The sequence below is a fragment of the Malania oleifera genome, chromosome 12, assembly GCF_029873635.1.
Source record: "Malania oleifera isolate guangnan ecotype guangnan chromosome 12, ASM2987363v1, whole genome shotgun sequence".
NCBI classification, from domain to species: Eukaryota; Viridiplantae; Streptophyta; class Magnoliopsida; order Santalales; family Ximeniaceae; genus Malania; species Malania oleifera.
Genome location: NC_080428.1, coordinates 53,113,166 through 53,132,718, shown reverse-complemented (window position 1 = coordinate 53,132,718; position 19,553 = coordinate 53,113,166). Strand labels below are relative to the sequence as shown.

At 36.8% G+C, this 19,553-nt stretch overlaps 1 protein-coding gene across 4 annotated transcripts; it reads left to right on the top strand.

Annotated features, from left to right (window-relative positions):
• The first annotated feature begins 1,243 nt into the window (after positions 1-1,243).
• LOC131144436 (uncharacterized protein At4g18490) lies at positions 1,244-18,724 on the top strand. Of its 4 annotated transcripts, XM_058093093.1 has the most exons (17): positions 1,293-1,522; positions 8,470-8,553; positions 8,662-8,809; positions 9,229-9,352; positions 9,629-9,814; positions 9,930-10,742; positions 11,262-11,414; positions 11,490-11,630; positions 11,715-11,849; positions 15,316-15,510; positions 15,585-15,762; positions 17,053-17,120; positions 17,207-17,246; positions 17,384-17,560; positions 17,967-18,091; positions 18,186-18,255; positions 18,416-18,724. In XM_058093093.1, exons 3-16 carry the CDS (start codon positions 8,746-8,748, stop codon positions 18,202-18,204), a joined length of 2,418 nt encoding a protein of 805 aa, XP_057949076.1. In that variant the 5' UTR covers positions 1,293-1,522; positions 8,470-8,553; positions 8,662-8,745; the 3' UTR covers positions 18,205-18,255; positions 18,416-18,724. The 4 variants fall into 4 exon arrangements, with proteins under 4 accessions (XP_057949075.1, XP_057949074.1, XP_057949076.1 ...); XM_058093091.1 differs by having other exon boundaries at positions 1,245-1,522; positions 11,499-11,630; positions 17,967-18,724; XM_058093090.1 differs by having other exon boundaries at positions 1,293-1,505; positions 17,967-18,724.
• Positions 18,725-19,553: the final 829 nt, after the last annotated feature.

The window sequence follows — 19,553 nt, the reverse complement described above, 5'->3', positions numbered from 1 at the left end:
TTCTGCTTTCAAAATTTACTTTGCAATACAAATTTTATTGGACATGGCAATTGAAAAAAATAGTAAAAGTATTTTGTAATTAGCTTTATTTTTATTTTTTAAAATTTATGTATGTTTTTATTTTAATTATATTTAAATACTTATGATCATTTAATTTTGATTTTAATTTAAAAGTGTATAAAATGAATAATTTAATTCAAAATATTATTTCTAGGTGTTAGCTTTTGACAACAGGTTGTCAAAACAGTTAAAAACCATAAAATCTAATTTTTCAGTTTTTTTAGTAAATAGTTGAGAATTGATAATAGAAACAAAAACATTGACAACGTAAACAAATGTGTTTTTATAATTTGTTTTTTCATTGTGAAGAAACAAAAATAAAAAATAGAAAACAATAACGACATTTCATATGTCACTTGATTTGCTTAAATTCATTTATTGGAAGGAATAATACACCTTTGAGACAGTTTCTTAACTAGCTTGCATTGCTTTCATTTTATATTCAATATTATTTCCTTCTCATGGGTTTTTGTTACGACAATTCTTATATAAAAACCAATCATCTGTTAATTAGTTTTCAAGGACCTTTGTTTGCACTTAGTATGTTGATCTATATAGAATTGTTCACCGAATTGATTCTAAATAAAGAGATTGCTGTTATTTGTTTAGCTCCTTGAGTTCCCTCTTAACTCCTTTGATTCAGTTAGAGTTGAAATGCCCTTATCTAGTTCCTCAGATGACCTTATCTGCTTAGTTCATAAATTATCTTAATTATCCACCTCTAATAAGCAAATCCACATACTCACGATAATAAATTTTTACTATCTACCTTGGCAAAGAAACATGGGGGATGGACTCTCTCCATTCTTCCCATTTTTATCTTTCACACTTTGATATGAGAAATATTGGCTAATTTAAGTGTTGGAGAGACTTTTTAGGGGCCACGAAAATTTTCATAGAATCTATTTTTAATTTTATATATAAAAAGTAAGAAGAATTTTTCACCAACCTTCAATAAAACTGGTCTTTGAAATAGCAATCTATTTTCAAGGGTCAACAAATTTGAATTGTTAAATATGCTATCTAGCATGTGTTTGAGAAGAAACAATTTGCTCATGTTGCTATAGACGAGCAACATGCCCATATCATATGCTAATTAACTTTTTAGTGAAGATGGACAAATACGTGGTACCACGTGCGTTGCACGACCCATATTAGTAGAACAAACCCCAGCTGTCTCATTCGAGCAATCTTCTTCAGAAGGCCGGAAGGCGGAACAGCTTCCCCTTGCTGGTCCGCGCCTCTTCGTAGTATAAATATAGCGCTGATTCGAACGTACAATCAAAATGAGGAAGTGCACCTTCTCTCGCTCGCTCGCTGTCGTTGTCAAGAACACTCTCTACGAAGTTCCTTCCCTCACATTGGATTTTGCACATCACTACGAGCTTTGATTTGGTTCAAGAACGATGTGACTGTATCATCGCTAACGATTCAACAGCTCATAGGTTTTCCGAGCATCTAGGTTAGACATTATAGTTGTTGTTTTTGATCCGAAAAAATTGTTGGACTCGGAGTTGCTTGTCCTTCGATTTTTGCGTTTATCTTATGTTTGGTTAAATTTCTTGTCTTTCATGTTTAGTTAGCTTAATTGCGCGCATCAAACTAGTAGGACATTTGTAGATCAGCTTAATCTGGCTTGATAGTGGAATCTTATTGATATTTGAAAGTTACATTACTGACCTGTCCGACATTGCACTAGCTAATTGTTTTGTGAAATTTAGGCTGCAGATTGTAAATTCCTGGCAGAAAATCTTGGGTAACAGCATGTTGTTTAGACTTTAGATTTATTTCCAGAATTTCTGCGCTTTAGCTTTGGTTACTTTGTTATGTTTGTTATATATACTTGTTAGCGAAGAACTCTATGCCTATATAATTTGGTTGTATTCCGATCACCAGATCTGTCTGCTTCATCAACTGCGCATCGCAGTAGCTTTATTTTTATCTGTATTTCAATGCATCTGTTTTGCCTTTTTGTTTGTGGACTATTTTGAGTTGATATTTTTCAATTGCTACACTAGAAAAATTCATTCCATAGATCATATATATATTTCTCATTGCTTTCTATTTATTATAATTTCTCCCATTTAATCTGGCTTTAGACATTCTGGTACTTGGAAACAAATGTAACTGTGCTTCAGGAATCATGTTGTATGGATCATAAGTGCGACTGCTAAATTATCTTTTTGATTTGTTAATTTGCGTCAATTAATTGCCACTGCATGTGACTTCTTTGTGAAGTGATTGAGACTCTGATATTCTTTGCGAAAGTACAGTTGATGTTTTTGCTATTTTTATTGTTTATATTTTTTCCCTACATTCATTGCCATTTTTCCTTGCATGATCAACAGGTGCTGGTTCTTATTTATTTATTTATGACTTCTGTAATTTAGTTTTTCTTAACTGAAGTTTGTCTTGAATTGTGAGGAAGGATTTAATAGCCCTCAAGCTGTCCGAGGAAAATGCCCTCGATTGTGTGGGCTGGCGGAAAAGGATTCATGTAGCTAACCCATATAGTGGGCCTTAAGGCTTGGTTTTGTTGTTGTTGTGTTGCCTACTCAGATTCTCATCAGTAGAAACTATAATAAAAAAAATAGGGATCATATAGAACCCAACTATGAGCTATGCCTTCGGCATAATAAGGATCTAATCAAATATTGATAAAATATAATTATTTGGTGTGTATATTGCCTCATAGATCGAACAAGAAATTTTAACCATGTGAGAAAGTCTATCGCTGCTTTCTGTTTTTGTGTCACCTTCAGCTACCTAATCATTTTGGCGAGGACTGAGTTTTCTATTTGCTGCCATAGTTTTTAGAATGCAATGTACAGTCATCTCTATCCATTTTGGTGTTGTAGAAATCCTGAAGATTATTAGTGAATTCCGAGAATAAAGGGTCAATAATACGAGAGATTGTATAGGGATTTATTGGGCAGATTTTATGCATTTATTTTAGGCAATTCTTTCCTTGTTAATATGTGATTGTATTATATATAGAGAGTTGTGGTTGTACAAAAATCAATTCAAGAAATACAGAAATTTTTCATTTTGATTTCATGGTATCAGAGTTAGAAGAGTAAACCTAGCTATCAATGGTGGAAACCGCTGGCCAAAGCAGAGGCTCAAGACCTCTGAATCTCACAAAGGGGAGAACAAAGCCATCTCCACCGTAGGCTCAACAGGACTTGACAACTCGTCCTTCCAACTAATGGTGGAGAAGATGAATGGCAAGAACTACCGAGAAAGGGTACAATCGATCAAACTTGTGATCGATGGCAAGGGAAAGTTGGGATTTCTTACCGGAGAGACATGGAGACCTGCCCCAACAGCAGCTGCCGCCCTTTATAAATGGAAATCGGAGAACTCCATGGTCACAGCGTCGCTAGTAAATTCCATGAAGCCGTCGATCGGGAGGACCTATCTCTTCCTGCCATTGGCGAAGGACATCTGGGACGCCGTTCGTGAAACCTACTTCGACGCCGAAAACTCGTCTTAGATCTTCGAGCTTAAGACAAGATTGTGGCAAATGAAACAGGGAGAATGGGACGTTACGGAGTATTATATGAAGATGACTGTTGTTTGGCAGGAACTCGATTTGAGTTCTAAAGAAGAGTGGGAATGCTCGGGAGATAGTGTTCGATATAAAAAAACGCCTCGAAAATGAATGGATGTTTGAATTTCTTGCTGGTTTGAATCGGACCCTTGATGATTTTCTTGGAAGAATTCTGGGTCATCGTCCTTTACCATCAACACGCGAAGTTTTCTCAGAAGTGAGACGAGAAGAAAGTAGGCATAAGGTGATGCTGAAGGAGATAGTCTCTACTGATCATACTGGACCAGAAATGCCTGCCTTGGTATCTCGAGGGACTATTCTAGAATTTAGTTCAAGACAATAGAAAGGACGCCCCTGGTGTGAACACTATCGAAAAATTGGTCACACTAAGGAAACATGTTGGGAGATACATAGGAAACTAGTTGGCTGGAAGCCACAGCAAGGCAACAAAAATCGTGGCTACCAAGCCACGGTTGACAAACAAGCCGAAAGACCTCAAGGGGAGAAAAGCAATAATAATTCCAATTCAAGTGGTGCATTTAACTCTGAGCAGTTGGAACAACTCTACAAAATGTTCTCTACCTTTCAGACTTCGGGTCAGTCTTCCACAAATAGTTCTTCAGGTTCTTTTGCCCAAAGAGGTAATTTTTTGCAAGCCTTGAATATAAATTCTAGATCCAAAACTCCTTGGATTATTGATTCTGGTGCCTCTGACCACATGATCGGTGCCTATCATCTTTTTTCATCATATTCATCCCGTGCTGGAAATTTGAAAGTTAAAATTGTAGATGGATCACTCTTGTTTGTTGCAGGCAAAGGGAATATCCGACTCTCTGACACCATCACACTGGAGTTTGTTCTTCATGTTCCTAATTTATCCTGCAACTTACTATCTATTAGCCAGTTAATTAAAAATTCCAATTGTTCTGCTAAATCTTTTCCCTTTCATTGTGTTTTTCAGGACCTATCATTGAGGAAGACATTGACAGTGCTAAGGAATATGAGGGACTCTACTACTTTGAGGAGGCTACTGTGAGTGAACAATATCAAATTGCTAGCTGTGATTCTGCATCTATTCCTAAGGATAGTAATATTTTCTTATGGCATTTTAGAATGGGTCATCCCAATTTCCAGTATTTGAGATAGTTATTTCCTTCCATTTGTTCGAATAAAACATCATTTGATTTTCAATGTGAAATTTGTGAAATTGCAAAACACCGTCGTACTTCTTTCCCAAAATCCAAATACAAACCTACCTCACCGTTTACTATGATTCACAGTGATGTATGGGGCCCATCTAACACTCTCAATTGTATCCACACAAAATGGTTTGTTACTTTCATTGATGATCACACTCATATTTGTTGGGTATACTTGTTGAAAGACAAAACTAAAGTGCGTTATGTGTTTATCAATTTTCATTCCATGATTCAAATACAATTCACTGAAAAATTCAAATTATGCGTACAGATGGCACTGAATATTTTAATCGTATTCTAGGAAATTATTTACAAGAACATGGAATAATACATTAAAGTTCATGCGTCTCACACACCCCCACAAAATGGGGTTGCCGAACGGAAAAACAAACATTTCCTTGAAGTAGCTCGTGCATTGTTGGTTACTACCAATATGCCAAAAATGTTTTTGGGGGATGCCATTCTCATAGCTACATATCTCATCAATTGAATGCCTAGTCGAGTTCTCTCTTTTGCTTCACCTTTTCAAAAATTCCAGGCATTTTTTCCAAACTCCTGCCTCAGCTCAAATCTCTCTCCAAAGGTGTTTGGTTGTACTGCTTTTGTCCATATACATCATCGACATAAGCTAGATCCACGCGCTCTCAAGTGTGTCTTTCTTGGCTATTCTCCTACCCAAAAAGGGTACAAATGTTATGATCCTGCAACAAAAATGGTGTTTGTTAGTCTCGATGTTACTTTCTTTGAAACTACTCCGTACTTCCAAAAACCCTCGCTTCAGGGGGAGACTTTGGGTAGTAAAGAAGCTCAAGTTTTGGATTTCAATATCTTTGTTATTGCACCTATACCAAACACTGAGCTTGTCTTGAAAAATGCTTCTAACTTGCCAAATAAAGAAGAAAACATGAATTTAGGGGGAGATGCGGGAAAACAATATAACAAGGAGATACTTGTCTACTCAAGAAAGCCAAAATTAAAGGACACAGAGAATCTTATACCTGAAGCACCAAAAGAGTCAGAACCGATGATCGATCCAAGCAACCATGAGTCTTCATCCACTCCTGATCAGGTAATGTCTTCAAGTAATCTTGAGTACCCCTTTGATAAACCTGCACAGGATGATCTCAATTTACCCATTGCAGTCAGAAAACAAACTAGGTCATGTACTCAATATCCTTGGTCAAAATACATGTCTTATAAAAGCTTGTCTACAGAATATTGTGCTTTAACTTCTAACCTTGACAGGATAAAAATTCCAAAGAATATCTAGGAAGCCTTGAAGATTTTTGAATGGAGGGAAGCTGTAATGGAGGAAATGTGGGCTCTGGAAAAGAATGGAACTTGGTACATTATGAATTTGCCGAGAGGGAAGAAACCAATTGGTTGTAAATGGGTCTTCACAGTGAAATATAGAACTGATGAGACAGTTGAACGGTATAAAGCCTGACTTGTTGCAAAAGGGTTTACATAGACCTATGACATTGACTACATGGAGACATTTGCACCAGTGGAAAAATTGAATACAATTCGGGTCCTCCTGTCCTTGGTAGCCAACTTGGATTGGCCACTGCAGCAATTTGACATTGAGAATGCGTTTCTAGATGGCGAGTTAGAAGAAGAAATCTACATGACGATACCTCCAGGTTTCAGTAAGAGAGGTGAAGAAAACGGTGTATGTAAACTCAAGAAGTCCCTGTATGGACTCAAGCAATCTCCTAGAGCATGGTTTGATTGGTTTGTGAAGGTGAAAAAACCAAGGATACTGACAAGGGCAATCAGATCACACTATGTTTTTTCATTAGTCTGAGAGTGGTAAGAGAACAATTCTAATTGTGTATGTTGATGATATAATCCTAATTGGAGATGATACAATGGAGATGGAAAGATTGAAGAAAGTCCTAGCTGCTGAATTTGAAGTTAAAGACTTGGGACAAATGCAATACTCCTTAGGAATGGAAGTTTCCAGATCAAAAAAAGGTATCAGTGTCTCTCAGCGAAAGTATATCCTTGATCTCTTAACTGAAACTGGCATGCTTGGATGCAAACCTAGTGAAATCCCCATTGAAGCAGTAAAGAGAGTTGAAGATTGCGGAATATCAGTTGAAAAGGAGAGGTATCAAAGATTGGTCGGTAAACTCATCTATCTATCATATACTAGACCTGACATTGCATTTGCAGTTAGTGTGGTAAGTCAACGCATGCATTCACCCAAAAAGACTCACCTTGATGCCGTGTACAAGATCCTTAGGTATCTCAAGGGCTCTCCGAGCAAATGACTCTTCTTCAAGAAGTGTGAAAGTAAGAAAGTAAAAGTTTTCACAGATGCAGATTGGGCAAGATCAATTGAAGATAGAAGGTCTACCACCAGATATTGCACCTTTGTATGGGAAAATTTGGTGACTTGGAGGAGTAAAAAACCAGAATGTAGTGGCTCGAAGTAATGCTGAGGCTGAATTCAGGGCAGCTGCACAAGGGGTATGTGAAGGACTATGGTTACGGAAACTCTTGGAGGAGTTACATGTCACTGTAAAGTTTCCTATCAAACTCTACTATGATAATAAAGCAGCCATTAACATCTTTCTCAATCCAGTCCAGCATGACAGAACCAAACATGTAGAGGTGGACAGACACTTTATTAAGAGAAAGTTTGAAGAAGGAACCATTTGCATGACTTGTGTTCCTACCAAAGAACAAACAGCCAACATTTTCACTGAAGGGCTACCTTGACAAAGTTTTGATGATTTCACGTACAAGTTGGATATGATCAACATTTATGATCCAACTTGAGGGGGAGTGTAGAAATCCTGAAGATTATTAGAGAATTTCGGGAATAAAGGGTCAACAATATGAGAGATTGTATAGGGATTTATTGGGCAGATTTTATGCATTTATTTTAGGCAATTCTTTCCTTGTTAATATGCGATTGTATTGTATATAGAGAGTTGTGGTTGTACAAAAATCAATTCAAGAAATACAGAACTTATTCATTCTGATTTCAGGTGTACTGTTCATTTCTTCTTCAATGTTTCGTATGAATCTTTTTATTTATTTATTTTTATTTACTTTTTCCACTTTTTGCAGCTAAAAACTGAGGGTATGCCCCGACTCTACAGCTAGAAACTGTGAAGTAGAATAAACATAACTTACGGAAAAAATTAGACTGAGTTTTTTTTAGTTCATTTCATGTGCTTTGTTTGCAAAGAATACTAAGATGCATAGCTTGAAATTTTCTGTTGAAACTTCTGATTTTTTGTGCTAATAGCTTGGGAATAAGTGTGTCTTGTGTGAAAATACAAATCATGTGGGGAATACTCACAATCAGAGTTAAATTTTGAGGTTTGAATTGAACCCTAAGGGTAAGTCATTTGAATGGACTGCATGTTAAGAAGCTGGTTCGAAATTCAAACCCCCTCCCCCTCCCTTTGGGGTCACCATCTTGCCTATTCTGGAAGTTTTCTTTTTTAATTATTTAATTATTTATTTTTTAATTTTTTTCAATGTTGCAACTGAAGCTGCTGATAGGAAAAACGGAGGTTATGTTTGGCTGTGATACCATAAATGATAAAACAAGAATGCTGGAGATATTTATATAAGTAACTATACAATTGTTGAGGATCTGTTTACAGCTGTCTAATGTCTATAGAGTCGGATTTACAGGAAACTATAAACAAGGAAATGAATTAATGAGATATACATGGAAAGCAAATAATTTTGTAGCCATTGGGGACTCCTGTAATCAAGGTGCGGTTACACTTGATTTGCTGTGATCTGCTGCAGTATTTATTTCCGTAATACACCTAGTGCAACTTAAGGCTTGGTTGTTTCTGATGCTGTTGTATGTTAATATAGCTAAAGGTCATCCTTCCAATGGAGCTCCTATCTGACAGCTGGTTGCTTGCAGACATCTAGCAAAAGATTTATCTATCTACACAAATGTCTGACTCACAAAAGGGAGCTTCTTCCTCTGTTGATGCAAAGAAGAAAACCCCTTCTCTAGGTATTTTGCCCTTTGCACAAGTGCATATCAGGAAATACTAACATAATATTTTTTATGTTCTCTGGTGGGAACTACAAGTGTCATATAATGAAAAAGCAGAGGGTGCATCTCATCTTGCAAGAGCATTGCAACAATTGAGGTAGTTATAAATGATCAACAGAAAATAAGTTGAAGGCTTGGAAGGAAACATATATTAAGAAATAGATAGTGGAAGTAGGGAAAAAATTCCAAAAAAAACCTTTAATAAGGCATGTAGCTCTGGAGTAGATGAGTGGAAGAGGACATGTACATCTGGTTGTATATAGGCTTTAGTGTTCAAATGCTGTTATAATGTTGCTCTATAATTTTCATGGCTTAGACATTTCCAGATTGAAATGTTAATGGTTCATGTAATGAGATTCTACTTCCCCATGAAACAGATGAGGAAATTGGAAAGGAATTTCTCAGCTCGTGGAAGTCTATCTCTGTGACAGATGATGCAATAGATTTTGACTTTGAAACAGTCACCCAGGGGAAGAAAAAGGCATTTAGCTTTGATAAACTGTAAGTGCTAAGATGTCAATTTGTTTTTTCTTTATATGTGAAATTATGGGTCCAAAAGGTGATCTTCTTTGGCAACCTTGATGATTTTTCTACAAAAAGCAACAATTAGCATGTGTGTGACATTGATGATCAATGAGAATTGTTCCATTATTTTTCAATAGGATGTCTGGCACAAAAATGTATTAAAATGTATGTTCATGAATCTTTTGATATATGGCTGATAAACGCATGGTTGTGGCATTGCTATTGTTACTCATGAAGCAACATGTTCTGTAGGGATATGGATTTCAATCTTGATGGCGGTTTTGACAAGATATCATCATTCAAAGTAGATATGCCAGACCTTGATTTCTCTTGCCAACCAAAAAAGACTGGAAAAGCCAAGGAAAGATCAGAAGATTCTGCCAGTGGAAATCATCAACCAAAGCAAGACCATTTTGCCTTCTCCTTTGATTTTAATGAGTAAGCAGAGAAAAATCTTTCTAGGAACCATTCAAGTTTTTATTGTGTATATGTATGTGTCCAAGTTTTCCAATTGCTTAATTGAAACTTCTCTCCTTGGTTTTGGGTTGGATAGTTTCAGTTTTGATTCAAGCTTGATGAAAGAAGAAAAAAAATCAAATAAAAGCCAAGACAACAAAGGAGTTGCTTTGGATAAAAGTGAGAGCACTTCAAAGGGATCTAAAAACCGGTTCGCTGAAGGTACTAGTGCATTTGATGATAGCACAATCTTGGAACTTCCACCACTGGGGAGTGGCACCACTTCAAAGGTTGAGACTCCAGTGGATGGTCATGGAAATCTTGATTCTGGGGATGACAATTGTCCTTCAAAATCCATGTCTGCTAATCTAGGTGTGTCACCTGCAGCAGAGACGTTAGTAGAGAGAACACCTTCCAATGCAGAAGAGACAGACCAAGAAAATCAACCATTAGAGAGGACAGTTTCCACTAAAACATATGCTCAGCAGATCAATGGGGTTTTGCCTGTTCAATCTGCATCTGGAAATGATTCAATTCAAGATACTGTTTCAGAATTACAAACAGAAGTGTGTGTGCTGGACACAAAAGTAAATGGAAACTCAGATGGAGAGCAGACTATCAGTGCCAAAACTGTACCTGGATTGGGACCTAATCGTGAAAAGTCACGATTAAAGGATTCATTGTTACCGCTCCTTGTAGGACCACAGAACAGTAATGGTGAAGGGAATGCATTGGGCAGTGATAATCATGCTCTGTTGGGAAGCAAAGATGACCCTGAACCAAACCAAGGTGACTCAGGACTTGAAGATACTTCCATTACAAGCGTCTCGAAGAGCGCTCTGCATGGTTCAAAGGCCCACCAAGAAAACCACAACTCAACTTCAAAGTTTTTTCTGGCCCCATTGAACAGGTTAGACAATCCATTAGCCTTTAGCTTTGTTGTTTTCCATAATCTTCCTGGTCCATTGATTTAATTTTTAAGATGCATAATGTTTGAAATAAACTGAAATGATGAGAAGCTGCTGAGTTCTTTTTCTATTTATTCCCAAGTAAGCCAGCTTCAAATATATTGAACAAAATCAGAAAACATACAGATGCATCTATCTAATTCAATCATCTCTTGATCCCAGCTACCTGCAGCTGGCTAGATGATCATTTTTCTACCATTCAGCTCTAAGACACACAAATGCCTCTATAACACAAATGGATAATGTTGTCTGGAAATTATAAACACTGAGAAGGTTCCTTTGTGTTAACTGCTCATGCACATTCCTTGGTCTCCCTAAATTTTAGTGGAATATGAAGAAAAAAAAGACATGCTTTATGTTCAGTGAGCATGTTTCTTAAATCATGTCAAGCTTAGCTTTGATGAAGAGCACAGCATCTTAATTTAAGCATTTACTGCTCAATTACTCTTCATTTGTTGCAGTGATAAATTGGAAGAAAAAAGTAGAGTCATCGATTCAAAGTTTTTTAAGAGATCTGAAGAATTGCATCAAGCATCATCAACTTGTTCAACTATTATCTCACGTGGCGGCAAAAGTGTTGGTACAACACATTTAAGTTCTGCTGATGAGAGAAGGTGAATCATGCTTGCAATAGCATGCTTTCATTAATAAATGGTATTTTACTGAATTAATGGATTGAACCACCCTAGTTTTAACAGGGAGGAATTCAATGCTGATGATACACAAATTGGGAACAAACCAGTAGTGAGATCACATAGTACAGAATTAACAGATGAGAAACATGCTTTACTGGGAAATGAGAATAGTGTTAAGGATCTTAGCAGTATTAGGTAAGGTATTAATTTACATATATAATGCTCATTAAGTGCTGTTTTCATTATCATATTACAGTGGTCATGACATTTTTTTAACAGGGACTGTGTGTGTTCTGATGATGCACAAAATGGGAGCAAACTGGTTGGCTGTTCTGGTCCACATGATAAAGATGTAGCACAAGGTGAACCTCTTCTGCTGGGAAGTGAAAAAGTTAATGTTCAAAAAACTTCCAGGTCAGCCATGTTATGCTTTGACTTGTCTTGAATCTGCGCTGTGGAAATAGGAATGCGCACACACACACACACACACATCTATTCATCATTTAAAACCAATTCTGTGAGTTTGCTGATGATACTATGTTGTTTCGAGGATAATGTTGTGAAATTCGGGAAGGCACTTGTTTTGTTGACCCAAAAATATGTTGGGATTAAATATCAAGTTGTCCAAGAGTGGGGTGGCCGGCATTAATTTGGGGTAGTGATTTAGAGGGGTTTGAGGCCTGTTGGGCTGCATTTCTTTGGATTGACTGCTTTCCCATCTAGGTCTCCCTCCTGGAGGCAATCTTACCTCGATAGCTTTTGTGAGACCCTGTAGAGTGGGGTGGGCCGGGTGGCCCACATTAATTTGGTCGGTTGTGATTTAGGGGGGTTTGAGGCCTGGCGGGCTGCATTTCTTTAGATTGGTTGCTTCTGTCTAGGTCTACCTCTTGGAGGCAATCCTACCTCAATGGCTTTTTTGAGGCCCTGTGGTTGAGAGGGTGGGTAGGAGGTTAAAGCGGTGGAAGAGGCATGCTTATCTCTTGGAGGATGAAGTCACTTATTAGCGCTTCCCTATCCAGTAGGTCCATTTAGTTCTTGTTGTTTTTTAGAGTTCCCGTTAGTGCTTTTAGGGTACTAGAGAGGTTGATGCATGACTTTCTTTGGTCTGGTTTTGGGGAGAATAAGAGGAACCATGTTGTTACACATATTAGCGCTTCCCTATCCAATATGCCCATTTATTTCTTATTGTTTATTAGAGTTTCCATGAGTGTTTTTAGGGTACTAGAGAGGTTGATGCATGGCTTCTTTGGTCTGGTTTTGGGGAGAATAAGAGGGACCATGCTGTTACCCGTGACATGGTTAAGAAGGACCTAAATCTGAAGGAAGATTGGGGCTTGGTCATGTGGTATCTAAAAACATCTCTCTAATTGGAAAATAATTGTGGAGGTTCTCCTTAGAGGTTAATTCTCTATAGCACATGGTATGATTAGTAGGATGGAGTTCATTGGAATGGGTGGGATGCTATAGGGAGTGGCATTGTTTCCCATGTGAGACCCAAGATGTTTCTTTCTCAGGTTGCTTGTTTGTCTGTATCCATTTCAGAGTGGGTAATGGCAATAGGATTCGACTCTGGAAGGATGTTTCGGTGGGTGAGATTTTGTTGAGGATGATTGTGCCTCGCCTTTTTGAGCTTTTTCTTCCCAATGCACCAATTAGTTGATGCAGGACAAAAAGTAAGGCCTAAGGAAGATTTTTTTTGGAAAGTAATTAAGAAGAGTTAGGTTAAGGAATTGTGGGGTTAAGTTAGTAGTTTATTATGTGTGGTTAGCAGTTTATTATCTGTGTTCAGTATTAATAAGTGTAGGATTATGTGTATTTGGGGATTGTTTGTAATATTTGTGTAAAGTAGGGGTATATTCGTAATGTAATGTTGTTTTAGGGGTTTAAGTGTAATTTCATGTAAAGAGGCTTTCTTATAAATAGTGTATGAAAGCCATGTTGTAGGAAGTTACCGATGAATGTAAATTGAAGCGAACGGAGTTTCCTCCTGGTATCTCCTCTCTCTTCCCTTCCCCTACCTTCTTCTCTTCTAATTTCTCCATGGCTGCAGAACCTTGATGCTGCCCTTTTTATTTGAATTACTTATATTTTTTATTTTTTTTTCTTTTGCTTTTGTAAAGACGAAGAAAAAACTCGAATTTCTCTCCTATTTACTATGGTGACGAAGAATCAAATTATCACTATATTTATTCCCTTTTCTACTTCTTCTACCAAGTGCAGGGTAACCCCAAGGGGTTGTTGGTTTTTTTCTACCAATTGGGGCTCTCCCTTCACGAACCCAACCACGATCTCCATTCTTCCATTTCAGTCCACCCATTCTCTCTCACTCTTCTCCTTGTCCCTTCCTCTTCTTCCTCCTCTTCTTCTTTCTTCTCTGTTTCTGATCTCCTGTTCTGTCCAAAATTCCCTGCTGCCCAGCAGCAGTCTGCCCTCTTCTTCTTGTCTGTTTCTCTTCTCCTTCTCTTTTTCTTCATCTCTTAATTCTCTCCCATAATTCTCTCACCTCTCTTATTTCTGAATTCTGTGGCTGTCTCTTGGCAGTTTCTGTCCAGCAACTCCTCCAGCCTCCCATCTTCTTCTTTTCTCTCCCATAACTCTCTCAACTCTCTTTCTCATTTCTGAATTCTGTTGCCGTCTCTTGGCAGTTTCTGGTAGTTTCTATCCAGAAACTCCTCCAGCCTCCCATATTCTTCTTTTCTCTCCTGCAATTTTTTAATTCTCTCTATCTCTCGCTCCCTATATATATATATATATATGAATTTCAGTTTGAAAGACAAACGTTTCCTTTTAGATTTGGATTTTCTCTGGACTGTGATGCTTAGTAGGATTACCATGCATAATTTGTTATAGGTTAGAAGACCTACAAGGCTTTTGGTTGAATCTAAATGCACCCCTTTTCTTCATTGTCAGGTGGCAAAACATCTATGTTTTTTTTTTTTCATGAAGCATCAGGTTGTGTGTGATTTCTTGCCAGTGATACATTGGTGCTATGGAAAGAGTAGAAAGGAAAGCGCATTATGGAGATGTGCGGTTTTAACACAAGAATCTTCAAGGATAGTACAACCTCTCCTTGTTTGTTATGGGATAGAGTAATAATTTTTTTCTTTTGAGTGCTTTTGGGGGGGGGGGGGGGGGGGGGTGGGGGGATGACGTTGCTTGCCCAACAAAGGGATTGAAGAGCAGCTGTATTGTAATTTTTCTTTTTTATTTTGGTGGACCCTTTCTTTGTCCTTTTATTTGTTCTGTTTTAATTTATATTTTTTTATCTCAAAAAATACCAAAAATGTATTGTTCACAGGTTTCAATTTTGAATCCAATCAAATGTTAAAGTGTAGTATCAATATTCCCCGTAATTTATGAGAATTTTCATCATGTGCCTGGGGCTACTAGCAATGACTGCAGTCAATCAGAACAACTTCAGGTGAAATAATAGAGGATTAAAAACAAGACCTCCTCAAGAACATATCTGGAAGGCATTAACTCTGACTTTAGGCTTAACTTTTGTTGTTCCAGAAGTAGATTTATTCAGTTAAGTTTATGAAAGCTTAAGGAGCTTTCAAACAAGCCTATGTAAAGCTTTCATGTCGCATGCTAATAGGCAAATTGTGCATTTATCTCAAAATTGTGAAATTGATATTTATGTATAAGGTAGAAATGTTGGAAATTTTTTTCCAATGAAAAGATCTGTCTGAGAGTTTCTTGTGTTATTCTTTTGGTCTTTCCTATTTTCCAGACTAGTCTTCTTTATTCTTGTGTGACAAGTTCTTTCAGTCTGTTAAAAATCCAACTCTTCCATCTCATAACTCGAGAACTTTGAATGAAACATTATCTGGATTATCTGTTGATGTAAGCTTTACTAGCCCGTGTTAATTTTTTGCAGTGCTCCAGTTAATTGTTCTGGCTCAACTGGGCAGACAATTAAATCTAGCACCCAGAAATGTGTAAATCCTAAACTTATGGTTTCAAGCATGGCATCTAAGCGGACATTAAATATTTCTTCCCTTGAAGGGATTAAATTTTCTTCTCTTAAAGCTGCCAAGAGGACACCTGACCAGTCTAGTTTAAAGAGTTCAAGGTATTGTTCACTGCTTCATCACATTCTTTCAGCTTTATTATTTATCTGTCCAGTGGTTACATATATCTTTATAGGATGGTGGGTTTGAACAAGGACCTGTCAAGTTCTACATTTCATAGACAAACTAAATCCTTGCAAAAGACAGAGCAAGAAGAGCAAGTACAAGGACACGTGACATTCAGGACAGCCTCTTCTGTTACCCCAGAGAAACGAACAACACCAACTTTATCTTTGAAAAGGAAAACATTAGAGGTATTCTCCTCTAAATTTTTTTATTTATTCTGTTACTGTTTAATAAATAAATTTTGTATACAGCAGCAATAACATTGACTATTAAGTTCCGAGTCTTAAGTCCCAGTAAATGAGGCCAGCTACATGATTCCTTTTTTACAGTATACTCAAGTGTTTGGATTGCAGGGGCACCCCATCTAATAATAGATAAGGTTACATAGCATAGAGGTCTAACAATGTTTTATGCTGGCTGACAGCTTACCTGATGCAAACTTCCCTGTTTGTCTGGGCTTGGGAAGCACAGTGTGTGGAAAGGGTTGTAATCATGGCTGTTAAAATCGCGATCCAGATAGTAGGATCATGTGATGTTACTAATAAAATGAACTTGATAATACATAGAATCACAAATTGGTAAGATCGTAGTAGTATCAATAGGATTGGTTTGATCAGTAGGATGTGGTAAGATTGTAAGATCCTACACTCTTTCATATTTTTACACTCTTTACTAAAGTATTTTTCATATAGGCTTGGTTTTTGTCCTGTGTAACTTATATATGAAATGAAAAAAACTTAAAAGGTGATGCGGTTTATTTCATATTAATTATGACTCAAAAAATTATTTTTTAGTTCATTGGTGATTATTAAGTGATGGAAACTTGAAATATTAAGAATGAAGATAGATTAATAATATATTGATGCATTCTACAATAGATGTTTTAATGATGGCCTTGATTAAGTTAATGATGATAGTCTTTGTGATACTAACGAATAAATGGTGGTTTGGATGCTGAAATTTTAGATAGAAGCTAGCTTGATCATTTAGCTTTTGTTTGCTAAGACTTTTTTGCATAGGAAAAATGGATGCAGGCTGTATGGTTGTTTACTGATTAGAGTTAAAAAATATGTTCTTTTTTATTATAATTATTTAATTCTCATTATAAGCCAGTTTGATTAAGTCAAATGCCACACTTTAAAAACTTCATCATTTTTTTTGGTAATATGGGGGCCTACTGAATATAGTTGTATTTTTTTTAGCCAATTTTGTAGGTTTATGACATAGAAGTTTATGAACAAACAACATACAAATGCATTTTTTATAATTATTTATGTATTTAGTAGAATCCTACAATCCTTGATCCTATTCTATGATCTGATCCTGCAAACAACCCTAGCCATCCTACCTAGGATCCCGATTTTCACAGCCTTGGTTCTAATGCTAAGAACAATAAAGGCAGAGATACGATGCTAAGTATGTATAATAATTAATGCATGTGCACAATTGACTTCTGTATTTGAGATGCTGTTTTGCAGGAAACAAATGTGGATCCAGTGGCCCTAAACCCATCAAAACGTCTCTCTGAATCACCCAATGAAAGCAGGTAATCATGCTATAGACTCTGTCTGCAGCTAACTTTGTTTTGTGGATCCTTCACTGAACTGACATATGGGGGCCTTGAAACTGCAGAAAACTGAAGGGAGCTTCAGGTGGATTGATTGCTGAACAGGTGTATCAAATGAACCTGTTGTATCTTTTTATTTTTATTTTTTTGGGATCCTTTCTGTTAAATCTTTACTCAAGAGAGAAGGTTAAAGCCGTATCTCAAATAGATGTTCACACTGTGGTCCTGGATATTTTGGTCAGGTTTGCAGCAATGCAAACGTTGTAGATGATACTGCCATGGATGTTGACTATGACCATACAGCTTCTACTTCAGATACTCTCCAAGAAGTGAATATGACAATGTTGGAAATTCCTTTAGGAATGGAAAATGATGGAAATGTTGAGAAGGCCGAAGCATTTTCAAAGGAGCTTGAAAATGTATGTATGCTATGGATTCACTTTTTTTTCGTTGGTAATTACACCATGAAACACACATTCTGACATGAATTTTAGAAACCAGTGGAAACTTGTACCCAAATGCAAGAAAGTAGAATGGTCATGACACCTTATGTAATCCTAGTTGCAAATAGAATTATTGTTGCATAGATAGGCATGGTATTGTGGTTGCAATTGCCTGATGTCTATGCAACGTCAAGAAACATAAGCTGAGAGAAACATAGTTCCGACACCATGTTAGATTACCACTTCACCTGAAAGCTTTAAACTGCTAGGTTGTGCTCCAATAATGGAATGATTTAGCATGCTATTTTCTGTGACCATATATATGGGTATTTTAATGGAGAAAATGGTAAGTATAGTGAGTTTGATGCGATTGTTTCTGCAGATCTGCAACATGCTGAAAAAGAAGCACGATGAAGCGAAGGAATTATTGGTCCGAGCTATTGTAAACAACAATAATCTGCTTATGCTCAACCATCCAATCTATGAAGAGAAGATATCCTTCCAATTGTGTTCACTCTTGCATTCTTTTTTCCATTGCTTTTGTTGTGGTTTGGAAATACTTTTGCACTCCTTCATGATTGAATACATTCGTATGGTTCAGAAATTTGCTACCCAGCTGATGTCCAGGGAATTTCATACCTAACAGCCAGTACAACACTTGTCAAATAAAGGTCTAGTTGTTGTATAAAGTTCCCTCTCTCTCTCTCTCTCTCTCTCTCTCTCTCTCTCTCTCTCTCTCTCTCTCTCTCTCCATCCATTTTATATGAATGCTTTTCTTTGTGTGCTGCTTGTGCATACAATCCTAACAAGTTCCTGGCTATAAATTCGCAGTTTCAATTGCCATTTCTCGGAGATGCAGTTCATTCTCTGGTTTGGATCACATATATTTGCCTTCCCCACTAACTGTTTCAAGCAGGTGAACTACACAAGTTGCATTGGTATGAGTATTTTTTTAGTTACGTACTCCATTACTGAATTCTGGTTGCAAATTGAGATGCCGAGTCCAGTGAGTGAGTCATATCTTTTTCTGATGGAAGTGTTGAAAGAGCAGCAATCACATAATGGATTAATATTTTTCTTTAAAGTTGAACCTCAGTCTCAGTCTCTAGATTGGGAGAATATAATCAGCACATCTCCCCCATACATGACATGATTAAATTCACGGTAATCTTCAGTCTCTTTGTGCACGAATTAGCTTTGATCTTTCCCACTTTACTCAAAGGTTGGTTGTTCATCAAACCAAGACTGAAGGTGGCATAGACCTTAGCTGAGACCACTGAAATTGAGGTACTGATGGTTTGGCGGCTTTGGCCACTCAGCTTGACAAGTCATTTTTCCTTTGGAAAGTATGAATGCAGGCCTTTGGCTTGAGGAAATGGGTAAAACTTAAGACTCTAATCAAATATTATGATTTCACCAAAAATCAAATATTAAAAATATTTGAAATGAAGAAGTTCCGGCGTTCCTTAGTTTATCGGGAAGTTGTTTAGTTTGGGTGTTTTGTAGTGTACTGGCAAGTTTTTTTGTTTGCATCGTGCCCTTAAAATGTATCAGTTTTTAGAAGGGATGATTTTATTCCCACATCAATTTAACCATGAGGCATGATATGAAAATGAGGGAAAAGGAAAGGAAAACATTCTCATATTTGGTTATCAAGGAAATTAAAAATTAAAATAAAAAATATATTAAATCAATCGACAAATATTTGGTTTTATACACTATTCACATTTAAATATTTTTTGTTTTTAATCATATCAGAACAAATTTTTTTTTTTTTTTTGTAGTATTTGATATAAAGAGAAATACAATGGAATGCTGTAGTTTCATATCAATTCACCATCTTAGGAAGCTCTTGTGTCTTGCCAAACTCCTTACCTCTTGTTGGAATTGGTGTATTCCCAAGAGTGGAGGGACGTGAATTGAGTATTTAAAAAATTTCTACTAGGTTAAATTAAATCCACAATCAGTA